Source organism: Ostrea edulis, chromosome 10 (genome assembly GCF_947568905.1).
Source record: "Ostrea edulis chromosome 10, xbOstEdul1.1, whole genome shotgun sequence".
Lineage (NCBI taxonomy): Eukaryota > Metazoa > Mollusca > Bivalvia > Ostreida > Ostreidae > Ostrea > Ostrea edulis.
Genome location: NC_079173.1, coordinates 48,016,783 through 48,040,333, shown reverse-complemented (window position 1 = coordinate 48,040,333; position 23,551 = coordinate 48,016,783). Strand labels below are relative to the sequence as shown.

The following is a 23,551-nucleotide window of genomic DNA, read 5'->3' as shown; positions in this document are numbered from 1 at the left end:
TCCTCACGATAAATTAAAGACTAGACTTTTTGACATCATAGACAGTTGCTTCGTCAACAAAAACGGAAAACGGAAATATTCATATCTAGTGATCGGTCATTCAAAAACTTACTTTGTTAAACACCACTCTGATTCCACCCACAAGAACTCTGAAGTTGAAATAAAAAATATGCTAGAGTTCCTCATTGACAATATCTTCGTGGTCTTTGGTGATCAGGTCTTCCAACAGTCTGTTGGAATTCCCATGGGCACGAATTGTGCTCCTTTGTTAGCTGACCTGTTTTTATATTCATATGAAGCAGAATTTATTCAAAAACTTCTACGTGAGAAGAAAAAATCTCTCGCTGTGACCTTCAATTCGACTTTTAGATATATCGATGACGTTTTGTCTATTAACAATGCTAGCTTTCATTCATATGTCGATTTGATATATCCCTGTGAGCTCGAAATAAAGGACACCATAGAGTCGTCCACTTCTGCTTCATACTTAGATATTTTATTGAAAGTATGACAAACGGGATGATTTCAGCTTCTCCATCGTCAACTTCCCACATTTATGTAGCAATATTCCATTATCACCTGCATATGGTGTTTATATATCTCAACTGATTCGATATGCAAGAGCTTGTTCTGCGTATAGTCAGTTTTTAAATCGAGGTAAGCTACTGACAAACAAGTTGATGGTACAGGGATTTCAACAGTCTCGATTGAAGTCAGCATTTCGCAAATTATATGGTTGTTATAACCATCTAGTTCGTCAATACAACCTCGCATTGGGTCAAATGCTGTCTGACGTGTTTCATACCGATTGTTAAGCCGTTCTTGGCAAACTGATTTTGACTGCGGATAACTCCGTTTACCTGATCAGGATATGGGGCTCACGGCGGGTGTGACCGGTCAACAGGGGATGCTTACTCCTCCTAGGCACCTGTTCCCACCTCTGGTGTGTCCAGGGGTCCGTGTTTGCCCAACTATCTATTTTGTATTGCTTGTAGGAGTTATGAGATTGATCAATGTTCGTTATCTTCACCTTGCATTGAAATACGCATCTGGTGCATCCAAATTGGTATTCTATAAGTTTTACATTATAACCCCTGGGTCGAGGCCTCTGCTTGTGGACTTTAAGTCCCCGACGGTCTTTAAAGACCAGTAGCTATGTACTTCGTTACTAGCCTGAAAATACGGATGTATTTTTAGTTGCTGTGATAACATTTAGAAATTCATTTCAAAATTAATGATTATCTCTCCCATGCATAGCTCTTATCCTTGGACGAATTTGGTTCCATTTTTTGGCAGTCTAGTTTTCCTTTTAGCTCTCACAAGTTTATTGATATTTCGAATATCCAAACTTTCGGATTGATCATCACTGAAGAGACACTATTTGTCGAAATGCGCATATTGTGCATCAAAATTGGTATCGTATAAGTTTTACATCAGATACAAGAAGTATATATTGCTATAGCATAGCTAGTGACAAAAACTTTGATGTTACAGGGTGTTTCATCAGTCTCATTGAAAGTAAGTTTTTCGCCAATGCAATGGTCGCTATAACGATATACTTTACGAAAATATCCTTTCGTTGGGTAAAATGCTGTCTGAGGCCGTTCTTTACACACAGAAACCCCCGCACTAACAACTTGTTTGTCAGCAGTTTGCCTCTATTTAAAAAGTTACTATATGCAGAACAAGCTCTTGTGTATCTAATCAATTGAAAGATCTAAATGTCGAATTGAAGGCCACAGCAAGATATTTTTTTCTTCCCACGTAGAAGTTTTTGAATAAATTATGCTTCATACGAATATAGAAACAGGTCAGCTAATTAAGGAACACAATCCGTGCCCATGGTAATTCCAAAAAAAACTATAGGGAAGAATTAAGTTGTTGAGAAATGCTGAGAAAGAGAGGGGGAGGGGGAAGAAGAGAGGGAGAGGAGAGATAAAAGAGATACGCAGCTAGGTTAAGGGCATAGTGAAATGCACAGTAATCATGGGGTGAAATTTGCACCTCAGGTTTTATTACTCTTGTTACGGTTAAACACCGAAACGATACTACCCATATGTTGACTGACCGAGTTACCATAAATTCCCCTCGTGGTAATTTCCCATGACGTCAGTTGAATATCACGTTACACTTTATGTTTGGAAAACAGCAAGAGGCCCTACTTGTGAACAAAAGTTCAGGTTCATGCGAGAAACCAGCTGGATTGTTATTGATAAACTCAGAAAGAAATAAAAATCCTAATCATGAAAGGTGTTAGGATCAAATGTATACTAAAACTAAACATGCTACACTTTAACAACAAAATACAGTTCATAAAGCCCTTTTCAATGAAAAAACCCAATCGTATTATTTAAATAGTATAGATACATAATAGCCCGTAAATGTGTTAGATACACAATATAATCATTGCTAAATATAATGATAAACAGGCCCCAATACTGACCCTCCATGTACACATGTTATTTGATTTTTGATAAGATTATCACATTAAGAGTTGTTTGAAAGATACGTTGGATACCCAAATATTTATAAAACCTGGGTCAAATGCTATCTGACATGTTTCATACCGATTGTTACGCCGTTCTTGGTACATTTGTTTTACTACGGATAGCTACTTTTACCTAATCAAGATGTAGAGCTCACGGCGGGTGTTTCTGGTGGACAGGAGATGCTTACTTCTCCTATTCAGGTGATCCTATCTCTGGTGTGTCCAGGGGTCCGTGTTTGCCAAACTCTCCATTTTGTATAGCGTATAGGAGTTATGGGATTGATCACTGTTTGTTATCTCAATTTTTCATAAATTATCCTAGAGAACCAATACATCGTCCCCCTTAGCTAATTTGCCTCATAACGAATGTCAGCTCTTGCAAATGAATAAACTAACCTTTTCATCGGCTTTAATTTAGAACATACCTGTTACACGTGTGTGTATTAATAATCCATTTGAAAGTGTATCTTGTAAAAACTTCTACGTGAGAAAAAAGTCTTGCTGTGACTTTTAATGCGACGACGTTTTATCTACTAACAATAATAATTTTCATCCATATGTCGATTTAATATATCCCTGTGAATTCCAAATAAAAGACATCACGAAGTCGTCCATTTGTGATTCCTACTTAGGTATTTTGTTGCAAATAAATATTAATGGCAAACTAATAACTTAAAAGTATAATAAATGGGATGATGTCAGTTTGTCCATAGTCAACTTCCTATATTTATGTAGCAATAGTTCATAATCAACTGCATATGGTGTTCATATCGCTGAAAGTCAGCATTTCGCAAATTATATGGTCGTTATAATGATGGTTATTGCCAATACAACCTCTCATTAGGCCAAATGTTGTCTGGTGTGTTTTATATCAATTTTAGACCGTTTTGGCACACTGGTTTCGCCTACGGATAACTCCGTTAACAATATCAAGACAAAGGTCTCACGGTAGGTGTGAACGATCGACAGGACATGCTTATTTCTTCTTGGCACTTGATTGCACCTCTGTTATTTTTAGGGGTCCGTGGTTGCCCAGCTTTCTATTATGTATTCCTTATAGGAGTTATGAGACTGATCACTGCTCGTTTTCTTCACTTTTCACTACACTGTTGATTGATGGACATATATTCTCTTATAATCCAAGACCCCGTAAGTTGTATGTAAAAAATAGTGATTAGACAGCCCTTGTTTCATGACTGAAGAAAATACATACACATACATGTACTACGTATCACAGGGGTTGATATTTTCCTGGGGAACTCGCTAGACTAATCAGTTAACAAATATTGGCTCAAGTCTCAAACTAGTTAGCCCAACTCGTCTTTTTCAAAATATAGTACAAGCAATTTTAATTGATTTTAATTGTGATTTTTTTTATTGCTTTAGGAACGGAGATTAATACTGAATATGTTTGTGTGCTACTACTTCTCATGTCAGAGCTTTTAACGTATGCAAACAACATTACTCATATCTATGAGATTGATCACTGTTTGTTATCTTCACCTTGCATTTAACCAATGTTATCGACATGCTTAAAAATGATGATTGATTCACTTAAATCAAAGCGCTTTAGTGATATAATCCGCTAGCTTCCAAAAAGAATCCAGTGTTTGAAGGTGGCAATAATATGTCTTTGAAGTGGGGCGAAAATAATGATCAGAAATCAATCCTACAACTCGAATAATGAATATAAAATAAAGAGTTTCGTAAGCACGGACCCCTGGGCATAACAAATGTTGGACCAGGTGGACAGGGGGAACAAGTGTTCCCTGGCGACCGGTCAAACCCACTGCCAGCCCTGTGTCGATCAGATAATTGGAGTAATCCATTCTCAAAAGCAATGTGCCAAGAACGGCGTAACAATCAATAAAACACGTCAGACAGCATTTGACCCAATTATAGGTTATGTGGGCAAACTAATACATTATAATGACCAAATAATTTTTACGAAATGCTGACTTCAAACGAGCCTGTTGAAACTCCTATAACATCTACTTGTTTCTCTGCTTCGATTTTAAAAACTGATTATGCACAGAACAAGCTCTTTTTTATGGAATCAGTTGAGAAATATAAACACCATATGCAGAATTAGTAAACAGAAATTCAAATGTCATTATTTCTGTTTTATTCAAGGATAACAATGGCGTACTCCAAATACAAGTCAACAAAACAAACAACACATGCTGCCCGTGTTTCAAGATTATTAGTGGACTCTTGTACCGACCTCTTCAGGGATCTTCTCAGGGACCACATTACAGAAATCAATTTTCCGGGAATCCTCCGACAAAAGAAACTGTTGCTGAGTCCCATTCTCAATAAAGCCCAGAGAGGTGTATTGTATCCAATCAAAGGATCCTTCAACGGAACGTATACTGACTTTGACCTATCTTTATTGTATGTATTGTTGAGAAACACAACAGGTATTGTACCTCACAAAAAAGGATGGGCCAAACCACCGGATCCATCAGATCGATCCCTGTCTGCGAATATTGATCGTGTAAGGGAGATACGTAACACATATTGCGGTCATGCAGCTAGGGTCTCCCTATCTAACTCAGAGTTCCAACAGCTCTGGCAGGACATGACCATTATAATCGGAGAACTTGAACGCAGTCTTCCTGGAGGAGGCACAACATACACATACGCTGCGAACCTGATAAAAATAGACACAATGGATCCTGAGCAGGAAAGGAGATATCTGGATGTTATTGATACCCAACATCAAGAAGTAGAAGTCCTAAAAGGTATCATTTTCTGATCCTTTAGGTCACCTCAGCCGATGGTTCAAGTAAGCTTTTCTGATTAAAACTTTCCGTTTTCCGTTCTTGGTCCCTGGGATGTTGTCATCGAACATTTGTTTGCAATTTCATCGATTTGGTTAAAGGAGATTCAAATTTGTTCAAATGAAGGAACATGCCCCTTCAAAAGGGAAATAATCACAAAAATGCAAAAATGAGGTGGGGTAATTCAAAACTCTTCTTTCCAGGAACCACTGGACCAAAAAAGTTGATATTTACATGAAACCTTCTTTACATAGTGTACATTTCAGCTTGTGAAATGCATGGCCCAGAGGTGTAGGGTGGGGCCACAATACGGGAAGAAAATTCTACATGCAAATATATAGGAAAATGATTGCGTAATCTTCCGAAGTACTACTGTACCAGAAAAGTTGAAATTTACCTGAAATTTTCCTGATGTAGAGAAGATCCAAGTTATTGCGATTCGTGCTCCCTGGTAAAAGGGTGGGACCACATAGGGAATCAAAGTGTTATATGCTGATGTAGAAGACAAATAAAAAATATCTCTTAAGATACTTAAGATAACGCTTTCATAATTTGTGTGTAGTTTCACTATAGCAATACTGTATTACTTTGTGAGGATTAACCTTATGACCTTGACTATGGAGTTGCAGCTGCTTTATAAATGTCGGACCTATTCAATTTATCCTGAATTATTGAATAGATCTTTCATATTTTGTATATAACTTTTCTATGACAATACGTTTTATTCCATACATTGACCTTGTTACCTTGAACTCTGACCTACTTTTAGACAGCATAACCTGCTCAATATCTTCAGAACTATCAAGGGTAAGGTTTTCCTATTTCCATGCCCCCGCCACAAAGTGGTCGGAAGACATAGCTTTACCCTTCCCTACCCTTCCGTCCTTGGATCCTTTTGCGACACCTGGTTTTTTTTTGTTAAACTCCTAAGTGGACGGGGCATATAGTTTTAACGTCTTTCCGTTCTTCTGTCCTTCCTTCTCTCCGTCCTTTCGTCATTCTGCAACGTGGCATAGCAAGTTTGACACGATAAAGATACCTCCCTGCTGAAGGCTGTAAGCGCCCAGTATAGGCCTAAATTTTGCAGCCCTTCATCGGCAATAACAATGTCTCCATATGAGTGAAAAATTCTCGAATGACACATTAAACACTATACAACCAACCAACCTTGTTTGAGGTCAAGGTTAAACGTTCAACAGTCATGGTATGCAACTTTATGAAGCGCAGCAAGACAACAAACTACATGTAGGATAGTTATGATCAGACCGGTAATTGCTAGAATCTGTCAAACAGGCTTTACTATGAATCCTGACTGAATATGTAAAGGTGACATTGCATGTTTGTACCTGATTTATAATCCTAATAGATTAAACAAATTAAAAAAGAAGTACTTTTGAACCTCCTAAAATCTCCAAAAAAATTTTAAACAAATTTGATAATGTGCATTGTCTTTTTGAAGAAACAACAATTAAAGTAAAAGAACAAGTCTCTGATGTGAAAGTACAAATAACTGGGCTGAAATCTGATGTACAAGGACAAGTCTCGGAAGTGCAAGAACAAGTCTCTGAAGTGCACGAACAAGTATCTGATGTACAAAAGCAAGTTGCTGAGGTAAACGAACATGTCACTGGTGTACAAGAACAAGTCACGGGTGTAGAAGAACAAATAACTGGACTGAAATCTGATGTACACGAGCAAGTCACTGGTGTACAAGAACAAGTCTCTGATGTGCAAAAGCAAGTTGCTGAAGTAAAAGAGCATGTCACTGGTGTACAAAAACAAGTCACTGATGTACAAGAACAACTCATTGAGAAACTGAATCAACCAGGTAGACTAAACACAGATACTTCTTAATTTTAGCTGATGAATATCAAACTTCCTATTAATTGATCCCATTGTATTTTTAAATCTACAATTTCTATTTAAGTATAATGTAAAATGTTGGGCAAACACGGGCCCCTGGACACATTTGAGGTAGGATCAGGTGTATAGGAGGAGTAAGCATCCCGTGCTGACCGGTCAAACAAAAACAAAACCCTAACCGTCATACAAATATATGATTTCTGCGATCATGATAAAAACTTGCTTTAATTTTCCCTGCCGGATAGACATCATCAAAGTTTAAGACACTTTACCATACATGCATTGTGCCATAAAAGGGAAACTGAAAACATGTAGATCATGTCAATATTTCATGTTTATTGAGTAAATTGAAATATTTTCTTTGTTTTTTTAGATGCAAAGTCTCCCATTCCTCCAAATGTTAGAGGTATGTAAATATGCAAACTAACCAGTATTGAGAAACATTGGTAACATTCAGAAACAAGCACTGTTCGTGATGCAAATGAGCAGATATTGTTAGCATTGCAAATCAGAAATCATTCAAACTCCAGAAAGACTGCTACCATTCAAAATTTACAAGCACTATTGACATTCAAAATATGCCACTGTTCACATATGAAAAAATACAAGCAATCAAATTCAACAAGCGCTACTAACATTTAGAAAATACCAACACTCATTCTAGATATTCAAGTACTGCTAATACTGCCAATCAGCAAGTCATCTAAAAGTCATGTAGACATCATGAATATGTCACAGAATCTGATCCCTGTATTGATTATATCCCTGTATTGATTATAATGTAGTTAGTGTAATTGTTCTGTATGTACCGTCATTTAATTATCAAGGTGCATAGTGTAACCCGCTCTGTCCACATTACATTTCTTCCCTCATATTTAGACTTGTCTACTAACACTGCTAACGTTTGTAGATACTGATCTGATAGTTAGTGTGTAGCTTTATGTTGCTAAGTAACGGGTGACGTGAATGCTGCTTTCTTTGATTTCACTAACATGAACTCTCAGCACAATTGTCACCCTTGAACATGTCCAAAGTATTGTAATACATGTATAGAGCTTGATATCATCGCAGGATATAATTCATATTGAATGTCCCCAATGGGGCATTGGTTGCAAGTTGACATTCACTCTAGCCCATCTAGTGGCATACGAAATGAAAACTTTGATCAATTGTATTCCTTTATTTTATTAACATATAATTTCAGAGCAATATGAAATTGATATTCAGAAATGGAGAGAGGAAGACAAGCTTTACTGTGAAACCCACAGCTTTCCATCAATCATGGAGAAAGTGAGGAACCAACCTTACGTAACGTTTGTTGGTGTACCTGGGTCCGGGAAGTCTGCCATGGCTCACCACATCGCCCTCAAGCTCCAGGAGGAAGGTTACGAGGTTCTGCCAACCATAGATGTAGGGAACATAGAGGCCTATGGTGACCCTAGGAATCCACAGGTTTTTGTTATTGATGATGTGGTGGGTGTCTTTGGCCTCCAAAAACATATATTAGGTGTGCTGACTAATTATGAACAAAAAATAAAACAGCCTTGCATGGTTAAGTCTAGAACTTTAATGACATGCAGAGAGGTTGTGTTCAATGAGACACTACCATATAAACCATTCCTTACCAACGAAGAGACTGTGATTAAGTTGCACAGTTCTGACAATGCATTAAATGACACTGACAAAAAACAGATTCTTCAGAAGTATGGTCTAAATGTAGATTTAATATCGCCTGCATTGCTGACATCAACATCTCAAATGTTTCCCCTTCTCTGTAAATTGTTTTCTAAGGAAACAAAATTCCAAGCTCTTGGTTCAAAGTTTTTCCTGAATCCAGTCCAATGTGTCATTGGTGAACTTGATGATATGCAAAGACATAACAAACTGAATTATACAGCACTTGTTTTGTGTATGCTAAATGAAAACAGACTCTCAAAAGACATTCTAAAAGATCGAAAAAATGAAAAGTTCATGAAAATGAAAACTGACACTATGGAAAATTGCCGATTAAAGCACTCCACTGATACTTTCAAGTTTATGGATGCTTTGTCAGCAATGGAGGGGACATACACAAAACAGTGTGGTGCACAATTCACATTTATACATGACTCCATGTTTGAACTATGTGCTTATCAGTATGGCAAACAGTTTCCTGATGAAATTTTGCTGTATATGAGTAGCAGTTATATTGCTAATTATGTCAAACCACAGAGTAGTGAAGAAGCTATTGTTAACAAAGTGAAAGAGAAACACGGTGATTCTCAATCTGTTGAGGATGGAGAGAGTACCAATGATAGTAAAGGAAAAGACCAGAAGAGCGATGAGGGAAATTGTGAGAGAGAGGAATCGTTTGATCTGTGTATAAGATTACGTGAGGATCATTACCCACTGTTAGCTGAAAGATTGTACAGAGACATACAGAGCATGGAGCTGTATGATGTTTTTAGGAATCAGGTTTTAAAACATCATAAGGTGTGTCAAGCTTTTATTGGTGCATTAGAGAAAAAGCCGTACGCAGAAGTAAAAAACCTATTTCTTTCCACTAAGGAAAATGTAGATAAGATGGTGAGTAAACAAACATGTGTGATGAAGGAGAGTAGAGAGTGGGGTGAGTGGAGGAGGCAGAATATACTGGTGGATCGCAAGTATAAACGAGACAATAAAACAAAAATATTAAATGAATCACTCATGTACAATATAAGAGTGATCAGCTGGGTGATTTCTTACGGACATCCCCGGATTCTACAATACTTAGTACAACAGACTGAACAGCACAATGAAATAAGTGAATTATTTAGGACAAGAGAGAATACTCTACACGGATCTAAAAGCATTATGCTTGCGAATGATAACAGAGATCGAAAGGAGAGAGATGTTGAGAGTTTACAAGCGAAAAGGGTGTTTCTTGAACAACATAGGTTACTTGTTTTGAGTTGTTATAGTGGTGATATAGAGACGGTCAAAATTGTTCTGTTTCATGTCTGTAGGGGGTTGATTAATGGGCTAGATAAGGTCCATGGAAGTATGTTTACTAATTCACCTTTTGATTTTCCTCTGATAGTTGCATGTGAGGAAGGGCATGTGAGCATAGTGAAGCTGCTTGTGAAGGCAGGGGCTGATATTAATCTACGTGATTTCAGAGGAGTTACACCACTAAATGCTGCATGTGAGAAAGGACATGTGAGCATAGTGAAGGAGCTTGTAAAGGCAGGGGCTGGTGTCAATTTACAAAATAAAAGTGGTGATACACCACTGGTAATTGCATGCGGGGAAGGGCATGTAAGCATAGTGAAGGAGCTTGTGGAGGCAGGGGCTGATGTCAATCTACAAGATTACAGGGGACATACACCATTGATAAATGCATATAAGAAAGGAGATGTGAGGATAGTGGAGGAGCTAGTGAAGGCAGGGGCTGACGTTAATGTAAAGGATGAAATGGGGAATATACCACTGATAACGGCATGTCTGTATGGACATGTGAATATAGTGAAAGAGCTTGTGAGGGCAGGGGCTGTTGTCAATATGCAGGATTACAGGGGGGATGCACCATTGATAATTGCATATAAGAAAGAACATGTGACAATAGTAGAGGAGCTAGTAAAGGCAAGGGCTGATGTCAATGTAAAGGATGAAATGGGGAATACACCACTGCTAGCTGCATGTAGGTATGGACATGTGAATATAGTGAAGGAACTAGTGGAAGCAGGGGCTGACGTTAATGTAAAGAATAAAATGGGAAATACACCACTGATAACGGCATGTGTGTATGGACATCCGAATATAGTGGACGAGCTTGTGAGGGCAGGGGCAGTTGTCAATATGCAGGATTCCAGGGGGGCTGCACCATTGATAATTGCATATCAGAAAGGGCATGTGACAATAGTGGAAGAGCTAGTAAAGGCAGGGACTGATGTCAATGTAAAGGATGAAACGGGGTATACACCACTGCTAGCTGCATGTGGGTATGGACATTTGAATATAGTGAAGGAACTAGTGAAAGCAGAGATTGACGTTAATGTAAAGGATGAAATGGGGAATACACCACTGATAACGGCATGTGTGTATGGACATGCAAATATAGTTGAAGAGCTTTTGAGGGTAGGGGCAGTTGTCAATATGCAGGATTACAGGGGGGATGCACCATTGATAATTGCATGTAAAAAAGGACATGAGACAATAGTGGAAGAGCTAGTAAAGGCAAGGGCTGATGTCAATGTAAAGGATAAAATGGGGAATACACCACTGGTAGCTGCATGTGGATATGGACATGTGAATATAGTGAAGGAATTAGTGAAGGCAGGGGCTGACGTTAATGTAAAGGATGACATGACGAAATCACCACTGATAACTGCATGTGTGTATGGACATGTGGATATAGTGGAGGAGCTTGTGAGGGCAGGGGTAGTTGTCAATATGCAGGATTACAGGGGGGATGCACCATTGATAATTGCATGTAAGAAAGGACATGTGACAATAGTGAAGGAGCTAGTGAAGGCAATGGCTGATGTTAATGTAAAGGATAAAATGGGGGATACACCACTGATAGCTGCATGTGGGTATGGACATGTGAATATAGTGGAGGAACTAGTGGAAGCAGGGGCTGACGTCAATGTAAACGGTGAACTTGATCACTGTTCGTTGTCTTCACCTTTCATGAGGAATACACCACTGATAACTGCATGTTTTTATGGACATGTGAATATAGTCGAGGAACTTGTGAGAGCAGGGGCTTGTGTCAATCTACGGGATTATAGGGGGGATACACCGCTTGTAACTGCATGTGAGAAAGGACATGTGCATATTATGGAGGAGCTAGTGAAGGCAGGGGCTGATGTCAATGTAAAGGATGAAATGAGGAATACACCATTGCTAGCTGCATGTGGATATGGACATGTGAATATAGTGAGGGAACTAGTGAAGGCAGGGGCTGACGTTAATGTAAAGGATGACATGACGAAATCACCACTGATAACTGCATGTGTGTATGGACATGTGGATATAGTGGAAGAGCTAGTGAAGGCAGGGGCTGACGTCAATGTAAAGGATGAAATAGGAAATACACCACTGATAACTGCATGTGTGTATGGACATGTGAATATAGTGAAGAAGCTAGTGAAGGCAAGGGCTGAACTCAATGTAAAGGTTGAAATGAGGAATACACCCCTGGTAACTGCATGTGTGTATGGACATGTGGATATAGTGGAGGAGCTAGTGAAGGCAGAGGCTGAAGTCAATGTAAAAGATGAAATGGGTAATACACCACTGCTAATTGCATGTATGTATGGACATGCGAATATAGTGGAGGAGCTAGTGAAAGTAGGGGCTGAAGTCAATGTAAAGAATGGAATGGGGAATACACCACTGATAACTGCATGTTTATATGGACTTGTGGATATAGTGGAGGAGCTTTTGAGGGCAGGGGCTGACGTCCACGTAGAAAATGAAATGGAGAATGCACCACTGAGGACTGCATGGTTTTATGGACATGTGAATAAAGTGGAGGAAAGTATGGGGGCAGGGGTTGGTGTCAATATATGGAATGGCAGGGGGGATACACCACTGATTATTGCATGTGAGAAAGGACATGTGAGAATAGTGGAGAAGCTAGTGAAGGCAGGGGCTGAGGTCAATGTAAAGAATGAAACGGGGAGTACACCACTGATAACTGCATGTTTTTATGGACATGTGAATATAGTCGAGGAACTTGTGAGAACAGGGGCTTGTGTCAATCTACGGGATTACAGGGGGGATACACCACTTGTAACTGCATGTGAGAAAGGATATGTGCATATTATGGAGAAACTAGTGAAGGCAGGGGCTGACGTCAATGTAAAGGATGAAAGGGGGATTACACCACTGCTAATTGCATGTAGGTGTGGACATGCGAATATAGTGGAGGAACTAGTGAAGGCAGAGGCTGAAGTCAATGTAAAGGATAAAATGGGGAATACACCACTGCTAATTGAATGTGTGCATGGACATGTGAACATAGTGGAGGAGCTTGTGAGGGCAGGGGCTGTTGTCAATATAGGAAATGTATGGGGGGATACACCACTGAAAATTGCATATAGGAACGCACATGTGGGAATAGTGGAGGAGCTAGTGAAGGCAGGAGCTGACGGCAATGTAAAGGATGAAATGGGGATACACTGCTGACAATTGCATGTTTGTATGTACATGTGAGTATAGTTCACTGCTTTTGAAGGCAGGGGCTGATATAAAAATCTACAAAATAAAAGTGGGAATACACCACTGATATAAATGCAGCAAGAAATTATCAATATATCAATGAAAAAATATTTAGTTGACCATGGAGCTGACTGGGTTGCTCAGGTTCATATCTGTTTGTCAACAATATATAGAGCATTACTACTAAACAAAGTAGATGTAACGCAACATTGCATACAAGAACAGAATGAAATCATCCCTGGTTTCACACTCATACAAGAACAGAATAAAGACATCCCTGGTTTCAACGTCAATGTATGTATATATATATAGCTGGATGCTGGGGCAGTTGTCAGTGTTCTGATGAAGTATAGGACGGATATCTATGCTGTGTTAGATAGGGAGGGTATGTCTACTCTGGAAAGGACGAGGCGACTGCTTTGTAAGTACAGTAATAGTAAAGATTCGTTTGACATATACAGTCTGCAAGAGCACGGGAGAGTGATGCACTTGATGCATAAACATGTCAGAGGACACTCTGTATAGTTTCTGGTAGAATGTTAGAGATAGTTTGTGACTGCGTACAAAAGAGGGATGTGTGAGATAAAGAAACATGTCAGAAGACACTCTATATAGTCCCTCATAGAATTGTAGTGATGCATGGCAATACTGAGTACAAGAGAAATGTGTTAGATAAAGAAACAAGTCAGAAGACACTCTGTATTGGGTTAGATAGCTGTATGTGATGCAATATACTACTTTATGACGTACTGTTATTTTTATCAGTAGATTTACTGATTATACAACCTTATAAGTTACTAAGCATACATGTGTACATTCCACCTTTCAATAAATTGTTTTGCACCTCGTTATTATTGTGACGTTTCTGTGGGATTTTTATTCTATTTTTTAAATTGTTGTGCTCTATTGAATTGTAGTGTAAACCATTGAAAGAATTGTAGAGTAAATCATTGATATATTCTGAACATGGGTGTATTGTATTGATTGTATTTTGTTTAACGTCCCTCTCTAGAATGCTTTACTCTTGTGGAGACGTCATTATTGCTGGTGAAGGGCTGTAAATTAAAGTGTAGGCCAATATTTGGCGCTTATTGTGTATTGCTTAATGTTGTTTTAAGTCACCTGGGTCACACTTGATCAGCATGTGTTAACAATTGAACATTTTAATTTATTGATAACCATCCTTCCAATTCTTTCCAAATTCGGTACGAATTATATCCGGGGTAAGGGTCCATAAATTGTAATTTGCAGGACTCCTGCTTCCCTAGGACTTTAGGTGCGAAGCGAAAACTGCCAAACAGTTTGAATTTTTCAAAAAATATTCCTTATTACAACCGCAGATTTGTAATAAAAACTATATGCCTAGTCATTTAGTGGAGAATAGCCTCTACCAAAGTTATTGATTTGGTAAATCTCGTGGTACAGGTTCTGTCTCCAAGGTGGTGCAAAACTTGGTGTATAGTACTTATGTGTACAATATTTGAAAATCTTCTTTATTGTTATTGGAACTAAAGTGAAAGTAAATTGATACATGAATTTAGAAGGAGTGGGAAGCTCTTTACCGAAACTATTATTCATGATCCCAGGGGTGCGGGTTTGAATTTATATAGTGATTGTTATATCTTTGAATTACTGATAATGTCGCTGTATCAAAATAAATGCATTTTGGGGAAGATTAGAATAAACATACAAAAAATGCGATTTCATTTCACAAACACAATGTTCTGAATTTAGGTGTGGGTGCAAAATTGTCATATAGTGTTAATTTCAAATATTTCATGTGATCTTTCATCAATGTGAACAAGTTATGGGACACTTTTGTTTTGAAAACACATTTTGTTTTATACTCCTGATGAATGTTAAGATTTAGCTCAGATATGCAGACCTTTATATATATATTGATTTCCTAGCCCCTGGAGCTAGAAATACTTTTGCATGCTCAGAAGACTGATTTTGTTCATGATAGTAAATTATGTTTAGGATTGTAAATTATGTTTAGGATTGTAAATTATGTTTAGGATTGTAAATTATGTTTAGGATTGTAAATCATGTTTAGGATTGTAAGTCATGTTTAGGATTGTAAATTTTGTTTATGATTCTAAATTATGTTTAGGATTGTAAATGTTACGTACTCATCTCAGTACTAACTAGGTATTTTTCTATATACTATTCTTTTTGTGTGTATATAAACTGTACTATATTTGTTATCAAAGGAAATAATACCTGTATTTCGTACTTTTGTCAGCTGTTAGTACATGTTATTAGTATTTTTTCATTAGTTAGTATGTGTATTTAGTATTTTTTTAACATCTTCGTACATGTATTTATTACTTTTGTCACAGGTCAGTACATGTATTTAGTACTTTTGTTCCCTTCTAGTACATGTATTTAGTACTTTGTCACCTGTTATTACATATATGTAGTACTTTTGTCACTTGTTAGTACATGTATTTAGTACTTTTGTTCTGTTTTATTACAGGCATTTAGTACTTTTGTCACTTGTTATAACATGTGTGTAGTACTTTTTGTCACCTGTTAGTACATGTATTTAGTACTTTGTTACCTGTTAGTACATGTATCTAGTGCTTTTGCTCCCAGTAAGTACATGTATTTAGTACTTTTGTCACCAGTAAGTACATGTATTAACTACTTTGTTACCTGCTAGTACATGTATTTAGTACTTTTGTTACCTGTTAGTATATGTATTTTGTACTTGGGTCACGAGTTATTACATGTATTTAGTACTTTTGTTTTTTGTTAGTATTTGTATTTAGTAATTTTGTATCCGGTTAATGCATGTAATTAGTACTTCTGTTACCTGTTAGTACATGCATTTAGTACTTTTGTTCTCTGTTAGTACATGTATTAAGTACTTTTGTCACCTGTTAGTACACATATTTAGTACTTTTGTCACCTGTTAGTACATGTATTTAGTACTTTTGTCACTTGGTACATATTATCTAGGGCAGTTGAAATAATTCATCATTAAAAGATTGTCCAGGAAAGTATTAAATCCTCGACCGTACGGATAATTAGATATGAATTGAATTTTCTGATAATACTGATACACTTGTGGTGTGGCTTAAATTATTTTTTGTTGTTGATATGTTTGATGTTGAATATCACATATAATAAAGAAGGCGATACGTACTGTTCTCAAGGTTTGTTTGTACATGGCGTGGATCCAGATCATGTGAATGCTGCGACACTATGGAACTCTATTATTTGTGTGTCGATATTAGTGGAGCAAGTCTATCATATTTAGTTTCACCAGAGTTTAAAGCTCAAATGAGCTTTTCTGTTTACCGTTTGTCATTTCAAGAAGAACTGGGCCAGGAAAATTGAAATCTACATGAAAGCTTCCCGAGATGAATCACATGTGTTTAGATCATGATCCCCAGGGATAGGGTGGGACCACAATAGGGGTAACAATTTTAAATTCAGATATAGAGAGAAATATCTTAGAATCATTTTTTTTTTCAAAAACCATGATTAATCAGGTTCATATGCAAGCATCCCTAGGGAGTCAGATTCAACTAAATTCAAATTATGGTCCCTGAAGTAGGATGGGGCCGGAAAAGGGGATGGGAATTTTGCGTGAGAATTTATAGAGATGTATCGTTTAAAATCTTTATCTCAAAAACAATAGGTTCATGATTAGTCATACTGCTTAGATTTTGAAGTTCATTTCAGGTTCCTCAGGGGTAGGTGGGGCCACTATATGAGATTCAAGTTATATATGGAGAAATATAGGAACTTAACTAAGATAAAATCCTTTCGAGAGTAGCAGGGTCATACTAAATCATATTGAAATGCAAATCTTTCCCACCTGTATGAATTGAAGTTCTTCATGCGGCTAAAATTAAAGGCTTTATTGCTCTGTTCTTATCTTTCTGTCGAAAAACATTGGTATTTTTCATAACGTTTGCATTGTCTGTGAGAACTCAGATTTCAAATGCATAGTTCATGTGACAAGACATTTTTATTGTAACGAAATTTTAACCTTTTAACCTATGAGGTTGACAACTTTAAAGAAAGTTTAACCTACATGATAACTTCTGTATTGCGGTATCCATATGGGAGTAAGGAGATACAAACTTTCTGTATGGCTCGATATATACAATGTATTGGTTGACGATGTAGAAAAGTTGTATATGACGGTATATATGACGGCGATGAAATAGAAACATTCTATATTACGGTATATATAAGATTGAGGGAATGGAAACGTCCTATATGACGGTATATATGAGGATGAGGAGTAGAAACGTTCAGCTTCTATATGACAGTATATATGAGAGTGAGGAAGTAGAAACATTCTATATGACGGTATATATGAGGGTGACGGGGTAGAAACGTTCTGTATGACGGTATATATGATAGTGAGGGAGTAGAAACATTCCGTTTAACGGTATATATGAGAGTGAGGGAGTAGAAACGTTATGCATGACGGTATATATGAGGATCAGGGAGTAGAAACGTTCTAAAGGACGGTGTATATGAGGGTGAGGGATGAGAAACGTTCTGTATGACGGTATATATGAGGGTGAGGGAGTAGAAACGTTCTGTTTGACAGTATATATGAGGGTGAGGGAGTAGAGACGTTCTGTATGACGGTTTATATGAGGGTGAGGGAGTAGAAACGTTCTGTATGACGGTATATATGAGAATGAGATAGTAGAAACGTTCTGTATGACGGTATATATGTGAATGAGGGAGTCGAAACGTTCTGTATGACGGTATATATGAGAGTAAAGGAGTAGAACCGTTCTGTATGACGGTATATATGAAGGTGAGGGAGTAGAAACGTTCTATATGACGATATATATGAGGGTGAGGGAGTAGAAACGTTCTGTATGACGGTATATATGAGGGTGAGGGAATAGAAACGGTCTGTATGACGGTATATATGAGGTGAGGGAGTATACACGTTCTGGAAGTTTCATAAAGTAATGATAAAGTATATCAATGAAGAAGTCAAACCGCGGGAAATAGGCTCCTGCTGACTCCATCACTGGATTACTTGAACCGTTTTATTATAACGATACAAACTTATTAACAAAAATAAAATAAGATTTAATGCGGTGTTGAAAACCTGGATCACCGGGGCCTACTCACCACCATTGTCGTCTGTTCTACCGTGAAGTGGTTCTTATACAGGGACCAATTAACTCGTGGTCCAGTTCCATTTGATAATGAATATTCATGACTTTATTTGGAACATATCAGAATTTCACATAAGGTGAAAAGAAACTGATAAGTCTTCCGAATAGTTCTGTACCAGTTCATGGAACCGTCGCCCCTTTTTGGGGAATCAGTCATTTTACAGTGATTTACAGGGAATCGCCGAGATATGTCAATTTACATAGTATAAAAATCAGTAGGGGTGTAGTGAAAGTAGCCGGCACATGATAAATGATTTTTATTTTGATAGGGTGGATTTATAGGAAAAATGCACAATAACCACATGACAACAAGTTTAGTTCGTAGCATATATTTCGTACTAGACCTCGTACATTGCACAGATTAATAAATAGGATTCTCGCGTGATACCTTATAATATCAGAGTTATGAAATTGATCACTGTTCGTTATCTTCACCTTTTCATTATCCAGATAAGGGCAACTGAAATATCGATAAATCACGTTAGCAGGTGCGTCAGGAACCAGAAACAGACAAATGTTGTGATGAACATTGTTAGTAGACGCAATCGGTGATGAGCATCGCTAGTAGACGCAATCGGTGATTAACATCACTAGCAGACGAAATCTGTGATGAACATCGCTAGTAGACGCAATCTGTGATGAACATCGTTAGCAGACGAAATATGTGATGAACATCTCTAGCAGACAAAATCGTGATGAACATCTCTAGCAGACGAAATATGTGATGAATATTGCTAGCAGACGAAATCGCTGACGTAAGCTGTGGAATTCCCTATACCAATAGTGTCAGTACCTTATCAAAGGTTGTAAAACAAAAGTGTCAGAACCGTATTAAAGGTTGTCAAACAACACTATCAGTACCTTATTAAAAGGTGTCAAACAACAGTGTCAGTACCTTATTAAAGGTTATCAAACAACAGTGTCAGTACCTTATTCAAGGTTGTCAAACAATAGTGCCACTACCTTATTAAATGTCTTTAATCAACAGTGTCAGTACCTTAATAAATGTTGTCAATCAACAGTGTCAGTACCTTATTAAAGGCTTTCGTATATTTCAATATTGAATAATGAAAAGTTAATTTTCAACATTAATGAACATCGAAATGAAATATTTAAATTAAGTTGGTAGTTAAATGTCTATTCTAAACATTTTTCCCATGGCTTCAGATGTTAATTGTGAATAACGTGAGGATGTCCACTGGCACCTGAAGTGCGGGTATCGGATATAGATATATAAACTTAATGCGGATATCGGATATAGATCTATAAATTTAGTTCTTAAAAGTTAAACTTTAAATATGATGCTTTATCGCCACCGATAGACAAATGTTTGCATCGCTGTAATAAAGAGGTCGTGTTTAAAGTAGTCGTAATTTTGCAACCGATCTAGTACGGGGATTAATACATTCATATCTGCAAGGGCATATTTTTTGTTGGGAACTACAGTTCGTTGGACAGTGTCAATCTCTACCCAGAGTTATCGTTCCTTACACTCGCATGTACCCCTGTTAACGTCTCACAATAAGCAATGCTATTCCTCTCCCGATCATATATATGCAAGTAGGTCATGTAGGAAGTCACTTGTAAATCCACTTTTTTACAGCTAATAAAACTAAGAAATACTTCATAAAATATTGGGAAAATGTAGGACAAGAGACTATTTGTAGATTTTTTGCCATTACTATATATTCTTCATGTACCTATGTATAGGTCTGGTGCAATAGAACAACCCAATATCCACGTTTCAACCGAAATCAATGCTTCTTGTGTCACAAAAAGAGTTGACATCTGCTCAGTATTTATTTAATTATTTATATTTTTGTAACTGAAGTTAAAACCATACTTTATTTGAGCATACGTGCCATTTTACAAAAACCTTGTAAAACCCTTGAGACGTTGACAGAGGTGCAAGTGAGAACAAGGAACGACAACTCTGGGTAGAAATTGGGACAGTGTATAAAATATGTATAAAAAGGTGACATTTTTGTTCTATTTCCGGGGGAAATGGGACACAGATGCAGGTCATTCTTCAGTTAAAATTCCTGTTTGAATCTTTAATAATTAATGTGATTATCAAGAAATTTAAAATTCAAACATCAATGAGAATCTGTACATGAAACCGTTTTGGATAGGGTGGCTTTGCATTGTAACCTTCGCATAGCGGTAAGAGGTCAAGGAAATCAATACTTTTGCATTGCGCAATCTATAATTAGAAGCCACGTCATTAAGCTACACACGAGTCATGAGGGTTTTCTGTTTGTGTTTTGACTGCTGTTCCGACTCAGTAATACAATTACTCGACACATCAAAAATGTGTACAACATAGTAAACAAATTAAGATCCGAGTCTATCGTGAACGAGAAAGAAGTTGTGTACAATATGTTTTTGACAGCGAAGGATAGAGATCGGAGTCTCAAAGGGGCGATATTGCGTAACTGATTACACCTCTCCCGATCATATATATGCAAGTAGGTCATGTAGGAATTTAGAGGATGCAACGGTGTAACTTAGGTTTACCTTACTATTTCTAAACGACCAAGATATTCTTCAGAATCATCGTCAACACGATCAAATTTGATTTCGTTTTTTAGTTTCAAAAATGAAACTAAAAATAATGATCTTGGGGGAGGAAAAGAAAAAGGTAAAAAAAAATATAGGTCTACGTTTACGGAAGACAATGTCCCGGTTTCAAGTCTTCAAAACACCGCCTGGAATTTTACGAGGGCTGTTTACTGAAATACATATGGTTAGAACAAGTGTAAGATAAACGTTGCCATTGTGTCAAGCATGAATGTAAAATGGTTTGCTGTCCACAGCACGCTACACACAATGATTTTCAATTTGTTTGTACTTCAAACAAACAATTGACAATGACAGGTATATGCTACGTGTATTTCCGAACGTACAAAGGATGGAGGGAAAGGGGGCATGGTTTTACTGTCGTTGTTCCCCGTCCCCACATTTTGTTTTTGTTGAACGATCTTTTCATGCAAAAAAAATGCATATAGATGCCTCTTCATTATTTCTAACAGGAACAATATTAGTAGTGAAGATGTTTATCAAAGATCATGGAGACCGAGACTCTCTTCATGTCTGCAATATGATGATGCCGAATAGATATACCGGTAGTCCGGTTATGAGTTTACACTGCCTATTCCGCAATCTCTTTGTTAAGGGAGCAGTCGAGCTTAGTTGTGTAAGACAGAGCGGTTGGAACGTTACCGTTTGAATATTACTTTTGTAACTAGTGCCTAGCTTGGGATTCTCACTGAGCTTATATATTTACATGTTGTAAAGATTATGTGTTTATTGTGAGTCAATTCTGTTACTTTTTTTCATATCAGAACTCCTACACAAGCTGCGAATCTTATGTGGGTTTTTTTTGCTAAGGTTATTTGCCTCATTCAGACCCAAGACCAACTTGCACTGACTTTCATGTTAAAAATGAGTTCTTTCCACTCTTGTTGATAACGCATTATTCAGTTTCAAAGTTATCAATATTCCACATGCATGATGAACATCTTTTTTAAATAACAACCTAAATTTAGTTTTCAAATATACATGTATTTATCTGACTTATTTGGATTCACATTCTCTCCAACCTGATTTTGAATTGAAATTAACTTCATTATTGTTTACAAAAATTAATTCCACTTGCATGGTGTGATTGCTATATATACAGATAATTATGCATTGGGGGTCTATATAGTACAAGTCATACAGATGCAAGTTTATGTGTGTATTTAAATGAGTTCTGGTGATGTTATGAAATGGATGTAAAGTGTTTCATAGACCTACATTATTATGTTGGTGTGTTTTGACCTGAATATCTGTGGCACTTGTTAGTTAGTATATATAGTTATGTGTATTGTTCTTTTTTGTCCATTTGTTTGTTTGTTCCTTTCTTTCTTATTTCACTAACATGTATCTATCAAACTAAGAAAAAACATTACATAGTCATGTTGAACATTTCATGATCCAGGGTGGGGACCAAACTGGGTATGTATAGTGTTTATGTGTAAATATTTAAATAACATGGCCTTTAATGCTATTGATTGTATAAGTGAAAATTTTCAAAATATTGTTTCCCATCCATATTTGTTATTTTCTTATAGAAAATTTATTATTTAGTTGTGTGAAAATAAAGAATAACGCATGAACTTTCTTTTTAGTTCCTGCTCATTAAAATTACAGACATAATTTATGAAGTCAGCTTGGAGCTTTTCAGTATTTCCAGTACTTTGATTTAAATTTTAACGACATCTCTCTCTCTCTCTCTCTCTCTCTCTCTCTCTCTCTCTCTCTCTCTCACGATGTGTACGCAGTTACGTACATGTACTTGCGTATGTAGGCAGAGCTGGAGCTTCGTTAATCCGAACATTTTGGTTCCCAGCAAAATTGTCCGGATAAATGAAGCGTCCGGATAAATGAAGTGTCCGAATGACTGAATCGCATATTTTCTATCTTTACATAAGTAACTAATATGCTTATTTATTGATGGGTAATGAATTAAACACATTTTATCATTGGATTTAACTATTTCCATTAGTAAATGAATTGTAATATTAACATTTACATGCATTTCAAAGCACTAAAATTGAATTAAATATGTGCAGTGTATTTGCCTATGCTTACATTGTACATGTAATTAGTACTACAAATAAATATGCAAAACTGTGTATCGTATGTACTAAAAACAAATAATGAAGCACTATATGTAACTATAAATAAATAAAGCATTAGTAACTAACATAATCATTTACACTTCAAACATTTCATCGCACTTTTACTTCTTAAAGAGGCTGGTTATTTCCATCTGTCACGATTTTCGGGTTTTGCAGTCTTTTAAAGCAACCTTCATCGTCAAAAGTTGATTTAAGAATTTTGTGTTTATCATGTCAGTTGACAGCATTCTTTGACCAAAATTCCATCTACCAGAGTCTATATTTCTTATTCTATAACTATCCAGGCCAATATAGGGAGAACAAAATCATTTAAGTTAACCTACTACTGCTACGATCTAGTCACGCGCACATATCGTTTCCATGATGCGATAATAACGG

At 37.0% G+C, this 23,551-nt stretch overlaps 1 protein-coding gene across 1 annotated transcript; it reads left to right on the top strand.

The window, feature by feature from the left end:
* Positions 1 to 4,628: 4,628 nt before the first annotated feature.
* On the top strand, positions 4,629 to 13,290 carry LOC125678199 (serine/threonine-protein phosphatase 6 regulatory ankyrin repeat subunit A-like). The gene is made up of 6 exons (XM_056150969.1): positions 4,629 to 5,232; positions 6,731 to 7,099; positions 7,508 to 7,540; positions 8,339 to 9,742; positions 10,196 to 11,752; positions 11,840 to 13,290. Exons 1-6 carry the CDS (start codon positions 4,629 to 4,631, stop codon positions 13,288 to 13,290), a joined length of 5,418 nt encoding a protein of 1,805 aa, XP_056006944.1.
* The last annotated feature ends 10,261 nt before the right edge of the window (positions 13,291 to 23,551 follow it).